The sequence below is a fragment of the Lontra canadensis genome, unplaced genomic scaffold (genome assembly GCF_010015895.1).
Source record: "Lontra canadensis isolate GAN:19392208 unplaced genomic scaffold, GSC_riverotter_1.0 scaffold183, whole genome shotgun sequence".
Lineage (NCBI taxonomy): Eukaryota > Metazoa > Chordata > Mammalia > Carnivora > Mustelidae > Lontra > Lontra canadensis.
The window spans coordinates 382917-397485 of record NW_022631177.1 but is presented as its reverse complement, the minus strand read 5'-3'; the positions used below and the strand labels follow the sequence as shown (position 1 = coordinate 397485).

At 38.1% G+C, this 14569-nt stretch overlaps 1 protein-coding gene across 5 annotated transcripts in view; it reads left to right on the top strand.

Annotated features, from left to right (window-relative positions):
- Positions 1-14569, top strand: part of HEPH (hephaestin) — a 100124-nt gene that overhangs the window by 81096 nt on the left and 4459 nt on the right. For 3 of the 5 annotated variants that reach the window (XM_032846902.1, XM_032846905.1, XM_032846903.1), the window contains 4 exons: positions 8088-8194; positions 9293-9518; positions 12094-12233; positions 13122-13284. In XM_032846902.1, the coding sequence (XP_032702793.1) occupies positions 8088-8194; positions 9293-9518; positions 12094-12233; positions 13122-13284 (636 nt within the window). The remainder of the gene's footprint in view (positions 1-8087; positions 8195-9292; positions 9519-12093; positions 12234-13121; positions 13285-14569) is intronic. The other 2 variants (XM_032846906.1, XM_032846904.1) reach the window with 1 other exon arrangement.

The window sequence follows — 14569 nt, the reverse complement described above, 5'->3', positions numbered from 1 at the left end:
CATTCTTTTTGATGGCTAAATAATATTCTATTGTATATACACACCACATCTCCTTTATCCATTCATCTGTCAATAGACAGCTGGGCTCTTCCAGCTGTGTCTCTTCCCATATTTTGGCTATTATAGATAATGCTGCTGCAAACATTGGGAGGCATGTTTCCCTTCAAATTAGTATTTTTGCATCCTTTGGGTAAATACTTAGTAGTGCAATTGTTTGATAATAGGGTAGTTGTACTTTTAACTTTTTGAGGAACCTCCATACTGTTTTCCAGAGTGGCTGCACAAGTTTGGATTCCCACCAACGTGTAAGAGGGTTCCCCTTTCTCCTCATCCTTGCCAACATCTGTTGTTTCCTGAGTTGTTCATTTTACATTCTGATTGGTGTGAGGTAGTATCTCATTGTGGCTTTGATCTGTATTTCCCTGATGCTGAGTGATGTTGAGCATCTCATGAACAGACATTTCTCCAAGGAAGACATACAAGTCTCCTATTCTGACTGATAGTCTTGCTGAATAAAATATTATTGGTTGCAGATTTTCCCCATTCATCGCTTTAAATATACCATGCCACTTCCTCTGGCTTGCCAGGATTCTGTTGAAAGATCTCTGGTTTGCTTTATTGGGTTTTCCCTTATAAGTTAGGGACTTCTTTTGCCTTGTTGCTTTTAAGATTTTTATTTATCATTGTATTTTGCCAATTTAATTACAGTATGTCTTGGTGTTGTCCTGCTTTAGTTGATTTTGATGGGACTTCTCTGTGCCTCTTAGATTTAGATGTCTGTTTCCTTCCCCCAGATAAGGGAAGCTTTCAGTTATTTAAATAATTTTTGCCCCCGTTTCTCTCTTCTTCTTCTTGTGGGACTCCCGTAATACTAAATGTGTCTGTCTTCTACTGTGTCTTGACAAAGCCTGTTACGTCTCCTGCCTCTGAAAGTAATGTCCCTATGAAGAAGATGTTATGTACTGTCCAGGACCTGGTGCTTCAGGGAGTGTCTCTGCTATGTGCTGCATGCAATCTGCTGTTGTGTTTTGGCTGTTACTTCCCTCAGGCAAGTTCCTAGAGGTTCTCTTTGCCTGCTGTGGGCAGTGTTTAGTTCTGGCCTGAATGTGGTGAGTTTTAATTAGGTGTACTCTAATCTGCTTGTGAAATGAGTCCTGTCACTACCCTGACAAGATGAAAGGCCCTGAAAACTCTCTGGTCAGGAGACATGGTGTGGGAAGGTGTTTGTGCTGGTCTTCTTGGGGAAGTCCTACACTGGGACTGAGGCAAGCATGACTGAGAAGGGCAGTTCCACAAAAGCACCGGTGGTTGGACTTTGTGTAAGTAAGTTAGACGGACAGTTTAGTGCTGATGCTATATTGCTTCCCACAGGTGGCAGCTCTATGTTTATACTGAGGGGTGGGTGAGGAAGATGGTGCCAGCCAGCTCCTTTGTTCCTGGACAGGTGTCTCCCTGAACATTGGTTCTCAGGGACAAACTCTGAGAAGACTAAATTATCTCCTCACTCTGTGCTCCAGGCCTTTTTCAGATAGCTGTTTCCATGGTGTCTTCCCCAGAATTGTTTCATGCTTTCTCTCCAGGAACACTGCAGTGACCTCTAGGATCTATCCCAGCCAAATCCACTGACCTTTAAATCCAGGCTTTAAGCCTGGGTGATTGTTAGAACTCACAAAACTCAGCCCCTTTCATTTTCCAAGTCAGTGGTTTTGGGGAAATATTCTTGTGAATTCCCCATGTGCTCCTCTCTCTGTCACCCTTCTTCCTCCCCTCCACAGCCATTGTGGTCCAACTTCCCCTTAACCATGTTTCCACACTTCCTACTTTCTTTAATGTGACCTCTTCTCTCCTTTAGTTGTGATTTCTGTTTTGTCAGACTTTAGGTTAATGTCGGGGGTATTTAGGTTGATTTGATAGTTATCTCATTGTTTTTATGGGACAAAGCAAGCCTAGGATTCTCCTACTCTGCCACCGTCTTCCTGCTCTTTAGAGTTCAAAATAGTGAAATGTCTTTTCAAAAATGTTCCCATTTTTAATGGGGTTGTTTGTTTTCATATTGTTGACCCAAGAATTCTTTGTGTATTCTGGATAAAGAGGTGAAAGCTTGGCTACTATCGTCAGAACAGGCCCCTATGAGGAAGTGACTGATACTTGAATGATACATAGGAATGAGCCATATTAAGAAAATTTCAGTACATCTTGAACCACAGGTATAAATAGCTTGAAACAGGAATAATCTCAGTGTGTTTGAGAAGTAAGAAGGAGGTAGCATAGCTATAGCATACTGAGCAACATGGATGAGAGTAGGAAACAAATTTGGAGAGATAAACAAAAATATGTGTATTATCTCGAGTCTCACAATTCATAGTAAAGAGTTTTTATTTCATTGTAATTGTAATGGAAAGTTGTTGTAGGGGTAGCATTGTCTACTTCATATTTTAAAAGATTACATTTGTTTTATGTGGGGTATGTGTTAAGGGAGGGACCATTTGGACATCTATTATGGTTGTTCAGGTGACAGAAAATGATGATATGGATTAGGGTAGTAGCTGTGGAGACAAATAGAAGTGGATGGATGGGGATCTATTTCTCAGAAAGATATCTCTGAACGTGCTGATGGATATGAGATATAGGAGAAAGAATAAAAAACAACTCCTGATTTTTGACTTTGAAAACTTGTTACACTACTGAGATAGGAGGAGTAGATTTGAGAGAGAAGTCAAAGATATATATTTTTATATGTTGAGTTTGAGATGAAAATTAAACAACTTTTAGTATCAAGTAGGCAGTTGAATAAAGGAGTCTAAAACTCAGTGGAGAGGTTGGAGGATGGTTTAGGTAAAAAGAATAACATGATCAAAACACAGAGTTGTGAAAGTGTGGGATAAGCTCAGAGGTAAATAATTAATTAGGTTTGGTCACTGTCCTTTTTGAAGAAGTAGGAAGAATAGAAAAAAGGCTAAAAGATAAGCCAGGATTGAGTTGGAAAGGGCTTGGATGCTTGGATGAATTGTTTGAAATTTATTTTTGGGGTATAAGGGAGCCATTAAAAATTTGAAGAGAAGAATGACTTGAACAGAGAGACGTTTGGAAAATATTGATATCACATAGCAAAAATAATCTTCAAAAAGAGTAACAAAGTTGGAGAACTTACACTTACCAATTTCAAAACTTACTATAAAACTACAGTAATCTTAGAAGCATATACATAGAAATCATTGAAACATTTTTTCTTTGAATCCCACCTCTTTTTTTTTTATTTCTTTTCAGTGTACCAGAGTTCATTGTTTATGTACCACACCCAGTGTTCCATGCAACACATGCCCTCCACAATATCCACCACCAGGCTCACCCAACCTCCCACCCCCCGCCCCTTCAAAACCCTCAGATTGTTTTTCAGAGTCCATAGTCTCTCATGGTTCGTCTCCCCCTCCAATTTCCCCCAACACCCTTCTCTCCATTTCCCTATGTCCTCCGTGTTATTTCTTATGCTCCACAAATAAGTGAGACCATATGATAATTGACTCTGTCTGCATAAATTATTTCACTCAGCATAATCTCTTCCAGTCCCGCTCATGTTGATACAAAAGTTGGGTATTCATCCTTTCTGATGGAAGCATAATACTCCATAGTGTATATGGACCACATCTCCCTTACCCACTCATCTGTTGAAGGGCATCTTGGTTCTTTCCACAGATTGGCGACCATTGCCATTACTGCTATAAACATTGGGGTACAGAAAAAGTATTTCAATGATTTCTACATATACGTTTCTAAGAGCTGCAGGGCCAATGGCTACTTAAATTCTCAGACTGTATATTATTGTGACCCTGTTACCTTATGTTAGTCTCTTGCATTGAAATATAAACTCCACAAGTTTTTGGTTCATTATCCTATTCTTTTTATCTATCATAGAGTAGAAACTCAATATAATTTGGCCAAATCCTGGCCCAGTAAGAGTATATCTTTACTTCAGACATGGAATTCATGTCTCAGACTCAGACATATAATTAATTAAAATATATATGGATATAATATCTTGAATGCTTTTTTTTACATTATTATTGGATATAGGGGGATGATTTTTATAAAAACTACTTTAAAATTCAGAATTCTTACAGAAATACAGGAGTTTAAGCTTAGACTTAACCAAGAATGTGATATAGCTTGATATATTTTTAAACCATTCTTGGTATGATTTGGTAATTTCTACATTATGAATTTTTAGAAAAAAAAATATAATACACGAATGTATGTATAGTAAGCATGTCGAAAGAAATTGTAATAATCCTTACTAACTAGGAAAAGCTATATTGATGTACTTTAGTAATTTTGAAAAAAGAATATGAGCTATATAATTTTGGCAATAATTTATTAGCAAACATAATCAAGCTTTTTCATCTGTAGCTTACCTATTTCTGAAGAAGAGTTTTCTCAGATACTATGGCTTGATACATTATAAGCACATTATAAAAGTTAGGCTATCTTACTGTTCTCTCTAAAAATTAAATGTCTTTATTTTGATTAAGTTAAACTTAGAGAAACTGCATTATTCTCCAAGATAAGTAATAAAATGAAGTAGGCCATGCTTTTCATTGGTTTCCTCAAAAGTTACTAATTTCCAATTTGTGAAGAACCCTTCTAAATTACAGCTCATATAATAAAGACACCGTATTTTGAGATCAATGACTTGACAAGAGAATGAATTATTAAAAAATGCACCCCCCCCACAAAACTACAGGAATCAAGACTTGTGGAAATGGCATAAAAATACACAGATTAGTGGAATAGAATTCAGACTACAGAAATAAACCCTTATATTTATGGTCAATTAATTTTTAACAAGGGTGCCAAGATAAATTTATGGGGAAATAATAGTCTTGTCAACAAATGGTACTGATACATAGTAGATATCAACATGCAAAACAATGGAATTGGACCCCCTACCTCTCACCATATAAAAAAACTAACTCAAAATGGATCAAACACCTAAACATAAGAGATGAAGCTACAAAAATTTTAAAAGAAAATATAAAAATTTGTGACTTTGAGTTAGAAAAGTGTTCTTAGATACAATACTAAAAGCACAAGTGAATAAATAATAAATAAATCGGACTTCTTCAAAATTAAAAACTTTTGTGTTTCATAAAGAAAGTGAAAAGTGGCAGCTCCTTCTGGGTGGAGTGGAGCAGCAATGGTTCCTTCTGCATAAGGGAGCCATAGCAGGACTGGCTAGTTTTGGCAGTTCAGCAACAGCAGCTCCTTGTGTTGAAGATCAGTGCATTAGTGAATTCTACTTTGGGAGAACACAGAGATGGTGGCTCCTAGTGGGGGAATGGGACATAAATGGCTCCTTCTTGGGGGGTTGGAGCTTTTGGTGTCTACTTCTGTGGGAAAAGAGTGTCTGTGGCCTTTGCGTGGGGAATTACAGCAATTTCTTCCTGGTGGGATATACGGAGCACTAGCAACTCCTTCTGGGGTGGCGCAGAGAAAAACAATGACTTATTCTGCTGGAAAATGCAACACTGATGGTTCTTTCCACAGAGGCAATGAGCAGGACAGCAGTTTTTGTTGTGGGTGTGGGGCATGGAATGGTAGCAGCTTCTTATTGGGAGGATGCTTTGTTGGTGTCTTCTTCTAAGGCAGTATAGCACCAGCAGCTCCTTCCCTGAGGAAACACAGCAGCAATGACTCCTTGTGGAGCTGGAGGCAAATAACCTATGACTCATTGGGTAGAGGGAAGACTGACAGTGGCTCCTTAGTAGCTCCTTCTTGGGGGGGGGCAAGATAAGCTTTGAGGGGGCAGATATTGTGTTGGGGCAAAGTAGTTAGGATTCTTGCTTGTGGAAGTGGCAGAAGGGCATGGACCCCAGGCAACACAGTCACTGCTGCTAGTGCCAAGAAAGACTCTCTGGAGGTGGTGGTGAGGGATGCTGTGGTCCACCTTCCTTTCTTTTCCCCCATGTGTGTCCCTCCTTGGTACTAGCCGCACCAGACAGGGATGGTATAGGTAAGATACTTCTTACAATTTTTGGCCATGTTCAGGTTTTTGCCCTGCTGGATTGCTACAATTTCTTCATTATATTCTAAAGCTCTCAGAGCTATTTTTGTGGGTATATAGTTGTTTATTCCTTATTTTCCTTATTTTTGTTGTTATTGTGGGAAGAAGTGAGCTTTAAAACCTCCTTAGTCTACCAATTTGCTGACATCTATCCTGTATAATTGAATTTGTATATAATACTAAAAATGAGCAAATCCACAGAGACATAAAGTAGGTTAGTGGTTGTCTGGGTCTTGGGTGAGTGGGTGATTAGAGAATAATGGCTAAAGAGTGAAGATAATTTTATTCTTTTTTTAAAATGGGTATTTTCTTTTTTTTTATTTTTTATAAACATATATATTTTTATCCCCAGGGGTACAGGTCTGTGAATCGCCAGGTTTACACACTTCACAGCACTCACCTTAGCACATACCCTCCCCAATGTCCATAGCCCCACCCTCTCCCGATCTTTCTCATTTAAGAATCTTTCAAAAATTGATTGTGGTGATGTTATAAAATCCTATGAATATACTAAAGACCGTAGAATTGTACACTTTAAATGGGTGAGTTATAGAAATGCAAATTATATCTCAATGAAACTTATAAAAATTAATATGACATCAGCTAGAAGATCGATTGGAGAGGAGAAAACTTGGAGGCAGAGAATCATGTTAGGGGGGTTTGTAATAGTCCATTTGAGAAAATAATGGTCTATGCTATGACAGTAATTTTGGGAAATGGAAGGAGGATAACATGGCAATACAATGTATTGTAGAGTTATAATCAATAGAACTTACTATTGGTTGCATGTGGAATGTGTAAAGGTGGGAAGACAAAGAAGACTAAAGTTTTGAATCTGGGTAAGTAGGAGGGTTTTGGTCTTATTACTAGATACTGGAAGCATAGATTAAGTAAACAGGTTAGTTTTTCAAAGGAAGGGGGTGAATTCAGGACAATTTTAGTTTTTTTGTGTGTTGTTAGGACCATCTTTAAACGATGTCCAGTATCTAATTTAAAAATTTCATATTGGAGCCATCTGTACCCCAATGTTTATAGCAGCAATGGCCATGGTCGCCAAACTGTGGAAAGAACAAAAATGCCCTTCAACGGATGAATGGATAAGGAAGATGTGGTCCATATACACTATGGAGTATTATGCCTCCATCAGAAAGGATGAATACCCAACTTTTGTAGCAACATGGACGGGACTGGAAGAGATTATGCTGAGTGAAATAAGTCAAGCAGAGAGAGTCAATTATCATATGGTTTCACTTAGTTGTGGAGCATAACAAATAGCATGGAGGACAAGGGGAGATGGAGAAGAGAAGGGAGTTGAGGGAAATTGGAAGGGGAGGTGAACCATGAGAGACTATGGACTCTGAAAAACAATCTGAGGGTTTTGAAGGGGCGGGGGTTGGGAGGTTGGGGGATCCAGGTGGTGGGTATTGTAGAGGGCACAGATTGAATGGAGCACTGGGTGTGGTGCAAAAATAATGAATACTGTTACACTGAAAAAATAAAAAATTAAAAAATAAAATAAAAATTTCAGATTGGAGCTTAATGGTAAGGGAGGTTTGGCTAAGTATTTATGAGTAACCAGTAAATAGATGATAATTGACACCAGAAATTAGCTAAAAGCTTCCATAGAGAAAATATTGAGAAAGGAAGAAGGGGACTAGAGACAGAGCCTTGTGGGAAACAGTTGAATATAAGAAGCAGCAGTAGTTAACAGGTTAACTAAGGAGAACAAAGCAGAGACAAAAAAAGAAGGAAGGAGTATATTATAAACAGAGAGAACAGTATCAGAACTGCTTTACCAGAGGATTGGACATGAGCTTTTAAAGATAAGGATAGTAGAAGAGAGACTAAGGGTGTCTTGGGAGGGAGAAAAACAAAGTCACAAAAATCAAATGGAAACTGGTACAGAAATAATAGAAAAAAAAAGATCTTAATAATCTGGAGACTCACCCACCACAGCCTCTTGGGGGACTTGAGAGTTGGAGAAAAAAAATGACGTGGCCCAACTGGCATTCCCTATTACCCTTCTTAGGTGAGGTTCTCACTTACCAATGGAACATCCCAGAAAGATCTGGTCCAGGGCCCAATGATTCTGCTTGTGTTTCCTGGATCTATTATTCTGCAGTGGATCCCATCAAGGTAAAGACAATATTGGTTTCCTAGAGGTGAGTTTCATAAATGGGTAGAGCCCAGCTCTGAAATACTGGAATCCAGAGTTTGAGGAAAATTCCTCAAATATGAGGCTTATTTTAATAGACAGAAGGAGAGATTAAAAGAATAGGTAGCACCACATATTTGTCCTAAGGGTTTTTTTTTTCCTTTGTTTCTTTTTTTTTTGGATCATAAATTTTATGTGCTCTCATTCAAAAAGCCTAGGATTGTTGTCAAGGGGTTCAAATTTTAGCCCCAAATTAGGTTCACTCTTGCCTTTGGGGTGACTTTAGATGAGTCATTATCTTCCTGTTTCCTCATCTGGAAAATGAGTTTGTCTATCTAGCCAACCTTTCATAGTCAGCTGAGAGCAATCACATATTGAGAGACATTTTAAGTATTTGGTTCTTTGGGTGATAAAAATGTAAAGATATAGATAGATCGATAGATAGATATAGATCTACTATCTATCGATCTATCTCTCGATCTGTCTATTGATAGATCTATTTATCTATAGAGAGATAGATAAAGATCTACTATCTATATAGATAGTAGAGCTATAGATAGATAGGTAGATAGCAGCTCCTTAAAAACCATATGAAAGAAAATGCTATGGGGGTCCATGAGAGAGTGATTACTTCTGCTTGGAGGAGGAGATGATGGAAGGGAACCTGGAGAAGGCACTACAATGGAAAGCGTGTGTAATTTAAACCTTGAAATATAAATAGAAGTATATCATAATTTAAGGTGTATGGCAGAGAAAAGGGCATTACAGGAAAAAAAAAAAAAGAAATGAAAAAGAAAGTGTAAGGAAAAGTACTGGGTAGTGAAAGTGCCTTGTGGGTTTGGTGATCAATGGATAGACCAGCCTAGCTAAAGTATTGGTTGGATAGTACACTTAACGTGTGATCCAAGATGATTCTGAGAATGAATTAAGGTATATAACAGGGATGCTTATAAATGTAAGACATTATGATAAAGTGCTGAGCACAGTAGAACTGGATGTCAGTCTTGCACCCTGTAGAGCACTGCTACCCAGGAACAACTCCTTTTTGTTTACTGTCACCTCCTTTTTCCCCTTCTCAGGACATGTATAGTGGCCTGATTGGACCTTTAGCCATCTGCCAAAAGGGCACCCTGGAACCCTATGGAGGCCGGAATGACATGGACCGAGAATTTGCCTTGCTATTCTTGATCTTTGATGAGAACCAGTCTTGGTATCTGGAGGAGAATGTAGCAGCCCATGGGCCCCAGGAGCCAGGCCATGTTAACCTACAGGATGAGACTTTTCTGGAGAGCAATAAAATGCATGGTCTGTAGAAAATAACCTATCCCTCTTCCAAAGAACTCCTCACTAGTTGCATAAAGGTATAAGATAGGCCCATCACTACCTAAGGGAGCATAACTCTTGAAAGGATGGGAAGGATTATAAGAAGGGGTTAAGTGGACAGATTGGAAAAACTGTCTCCTACTATTGTGCATTTGTATACACAAAGTGGATAAGCAGTCCACACTAGATCAGGTGCCCATAAAGCAAGAGCCTGAGAGACAGTATAAAGTTGTAGTGGCACCAGCATATTTTAACACACTAGAAAAAGAAGATGGAAATTTATGACCCTCAATATACCTGGTGAATTGGCTTCATTAGGACCCTTCTGCTTCAAAATCATGGGTTTAGTTTCTCAATATTATCTTATTTCTTTGCCATCTGGATCTGGGATCGACTTTCTCAATAGATTCCAATATAGATGGATGAAAGACAGCTTGTCTTTTAGTCTACTTTCAAAACAAAGTTTCAATTTACAGATCAAAGAATTGGAGAACAGAGCCTTAGAGTATAGAGTGCTGGATTCATACTACATACAATGAAGAGCTTTTTGATGTTTGGGTGAATTTTGGAAGGAAATTGTACATCCAAGCCTTCCTTTGTTTCAGAGATCTGTGTATCATTTCACAAACAAGAGAAAATCTCAGAGTGAGAATTTAAATACATTGAAATGTATGAAGTAATTTCTCACCATCTTTTCTAGTGCAGCATTTCTTTGATCTGACATGAGGATAAGGTGCAGCTTTGATAGTGACTCCAATAGAACTCAAAATCAGTATCTCATTGTCACATGGATTTTAGCTATTTACTCTTGATGGAGATATAAGTGATTCACATTAGAATAGAGGAGTCACAAAATGAACAATGTGAACTTTTTAGCTCTTGTCAAATTAGAAAAAATAATTTACCCAGGAGAAAAGGGGAATTAGAACTTGTTAGTGTCCATTTGTTTGGTTAATCCCCATTTCTATCTATTTACATGTTCATTCACCTAAACTCTTCAGGTATCAGTCCATCTGCTTATTTATTGGGTACTTGTTGAGCTCTTTATGAATGCTGGTACTAGAGATAAGAAGACAATGTTGGGGTCTGAGGGAAAATAAATAATATATTCTTCCCTTCTCTTCCACATTCCTGAAGCAGTTAAAATTAAAAAAAAAAAGATAGGTATTCTTAAGATCAAGTGTGAGCCTATTAAAAAGGCTAATTGGAAAACTAAATTTATTTCTGAAACTAAATGACTTGCTAATATCACCTCTGCAGTGGATAGATTTTCTACCCTGGCATTGACATAAATAAACAACAATACCCTTCCCTTTGCAGGGGCAGAATTTTTTCTATAATGTCATAGTAAATTAATTTGCATTCCTTTCTGTGGTCAGACTGATTCAAGAGACAGAAGATTCAAGAGACAGAAGATTCAGAGGGGGTGGAGTTGATCATTTTAATTTCTTTTTTCACATTCACGATTAGTTGGGGTAAAAACAGAGACAGTCTATAAATTCTCTTTCTACTATTTCCCCTCTTACAGTGTACAGTAAAAATTACTTCCCCTCCATGAGAACACAAGGGGTACAGAAATGTGTCCTGGACATAGTCCTGACAATGTGAGTCAATATGGCTATGGGTAATTTGTTGTCTTTAGAGCATAGGATATGGCCTGGGAAGAAACAGATAATGAGGCCCATGCATTAATATCATTATTAAGTCCAAGAACATGACAAATTCTTTTTATTTAGCATATATTATAGGTTCAGGTGTCTCCTGGGTGCTCTGAAGAATTCAAGGAAACTATATTAGTATAGTACATATATTCATTTCCTGCTTACAAGGAGCCTATATTCTAGTTGGGGATATAAGCTTCCACAAATTAAAAGATAAGTGTATAAGGGAGTTTCTGGTGAGTTCCAAATAGTGGTACAAACAATATTGTAGGGGTTCACAGGTAGAAGGAGGTGAAAGGAATGAGAAGTACTAGAAGTAGATCAAGAAAGTGTTCTTGGATAAGGTGAAATTTTGACTGGGCTTTGAAAAGATGGATGAAAGGAGGCAGGATTTCTAGGGGTAAAGATCAGAAGCATGAGCAAGGACACAAGAACATGCATATGGGAACATACGGGAGATAGTGAATAAAACACCCTAATTGGAATAAATGTTTTAGGTCAGAGATGAGCAGGGGGAGTTGGTTTAGGCTGATATTTTGAAGGACCTTGTTGGCTGAACTGAGGAGCCATGGTCTTCATCTTTTAGGCAGGAGAGAGCTATTATAGTATTTTAAGCAGTAGAATGACATGGTCAGATTAGTTATTTAGAAAGATCACTCCAATAAGACCAATGTGTAAGATGAACTGAAGGGAAACAAATATAATAGAGATTACAGAAGTTAAGAAGCTATTGCTGTGGTGTTATACACAAATAATGAATCATGGAACACTATATCAACAACTAATGATGTGCTATAAAAAGAAGCTATTGCTATCATCAGTCATGATAGGGATTAGCCCTAAGGCAGTGGCAATGGGAAATGAAAATGAGAGAAATGAGACTTTCTTTTTTACAGCCATTAATGGAAAGCTCTACAGCAACCTCAGGGGTCTTACCATGTACCAAGGAGAACGAATAGCCTGGTACATGCTGGCCATGGGCCAAGATATTGACCTACATACAGTCCACTTCCATGCAGAGAGCTTCCTATATCGGGTGAGTGAGAAAACACTGAGTGCCTCAAGAATGATTAAAGGAATGCTTTGGTAGTCATTGAGGAAGAAGGGAACAACTTCTTAAGGAGCAAGATATTAGTTGAAAGAGGAGAGGTCTTGTACATGGAGAATTGAGCTGGGAATTCTAGTTTGGCTGTATATTCAAGGATCAGTCACTTCCCTCTAGTCCTGAGCTTTCCCTTCTTGTATAGAAGAAATGAGTAGCTTGTTTATGGTGTAAGTAGGTTGAAGAAATCAGTGTATTTGGATATCAGACAAGACTAGAGAGATAGTGAACAGTGGTCCTAAGAGCAAGAAATTTCATAGATTCTGATATATCAGAATTTATGAAAGTTATTAATCCATTTTAAAAGGAATTTCAATTCAGGAACTACATGAAACAACATGCAGGTTTTGAAAGAAGAGGAGATTTTGTCTTAAGGAAAGGGGGCAGTGTTGAAGACACTGGTATAGAATTAAAGATAAAGAAGTGTGATGAAGGTGATAGCATAGAGAGGAAATTAAATTGAGTTCAATTTCTGAAGGAAATATGTGGTTCTTTCAGGGAGTCAATGCTTAAGCCAAATTCCCCAGCCTGCTGAAAAGTATGAAGATACTAGTTTTAGCCCCCAGAGGAAGCTGGAATTTCTTTAACTTTGTGACACTTTAAGAAAAAGTAGGAAGAGAGGGTCTTCTCTGTTTATTCAGTTTGTGTGGGTGGGCTTATTGGGAAGATGGATAAGTTGGACTCTTTAAGCTGCACTCTGATCTATGAATCTTGGAACCCCATGTCCCTGATTGGGACATCCAAGCTTTTTAGCTCCTATAAGCTCTGAAATTATATCTTTACCCTTCATTTCCTCTTCCCCACCTCCAATCTTTATTGTAGAATGGAGAGAGCTACCGGGCAGATGTGGTGGATCTGTTCCCAGGAACCTTTGAGGTTGTGGAGATGGTAGCCAGCAACCCCGGGACATGGCTGATGCACTGCCATGTTTCTGATCATGTCCATGCTGGTATGGAGACCCTCTTTACTGTCTTGTCCCAAAGAGGTAAGCTCTAACTTCCCAAGATTGGAAATCTTTAAACACTTTATGTAGCCTACTGGAACCAGTTAATCCCTAGAAATCCCTTGCACCTGTCTTTCTGATCCTGGAAGAACCAGGACTTAAGACAGAACATGTCCCATTCAAGTGTTCTCTCAACTAATATTGCTCATTCTCCATTGGACCCTTGTTCCTGCATCCTCCTGATAACTTTGACACCTATTGATTTCACATTGGTTGACCCATCCTGGAACTTGTTAGGTTCAATGCATTGATGCTTACCATAGATATGTTTCCTTTGAAATACATTTCATTTGAATATAAATTTATTATTTTAAGAGTCATTAGAGGAGCTATTTCAAGAAATCTTGCAACTAAGTCTTTAAAAAAAAAGAAGAAATAATTCTAATAGTTACCTCTTAATTGTTTTGTGGGGCTTGTGAAAAATTTATTTCTGTCTTGGAACAATTTGGTCTAAAGCTAGATGGAGATATTGGCCATCAATTACAGTTTACTCCAAAAAGAGATGCTACCAAGAATGAAAAAAAAAAAAGGTTTTGTCTTATATTTTTATACGGAGAGTGAATTGCTGGGGTAATTTCTTTACCAATCAATTGTTCATCACCAGGGACATAGAAGTTTAGGCTTCCATGGACTTTGTGTCTTTGAGTCATTAACTGCTTAAGAGCCTCTTGACCCGAGTCTATGATTTCCATCCATTGGCTCTCTGTCAGTGGAAACAGAAAGTTTGAATTGGGCATTCAAACAAGCTTAGCAAACCAGGATAGAGAACAGAACTCTGCTATTCACCCCCAGGGAAAGAGAAATTGTCCATTATGATATCCTGTATCTTTGAAAAGTTTTATTCTCTAGTAAACCATAGTGTTAAAATGTGGCTTCAACTCTAGTACTACTACTCCTACTACTACTCTAATACTATTCTTTACTACCCAGATAGGTCCACAGAATTCTTTGTTGTATTTTAGCAGTCCTTAGAACCAAAGTCAAGTGATGAATTTAGTTTTCATCAAGATGCTATAGATTCAGAGCACCTCAATGGCTCAGTCAGTTAAGTATTTCCTTTGGCTCAGGTTGTGATCCCAAGGACCCAGGATCAAGCCCCATAAGGGATTCCCTGCTCATCAGGGAGTTTGCTTTTCCTTCTCCCTCTGTCTCTTTCCCCTCACTCATCATTTCTCTCTCTCAAATGAATAAATAAAATCCTTCTAAAAAGGTGATATAGATTGAAGACAACAGGTTTTATCTGTCTATGGTGAGTTATCCAAAATCT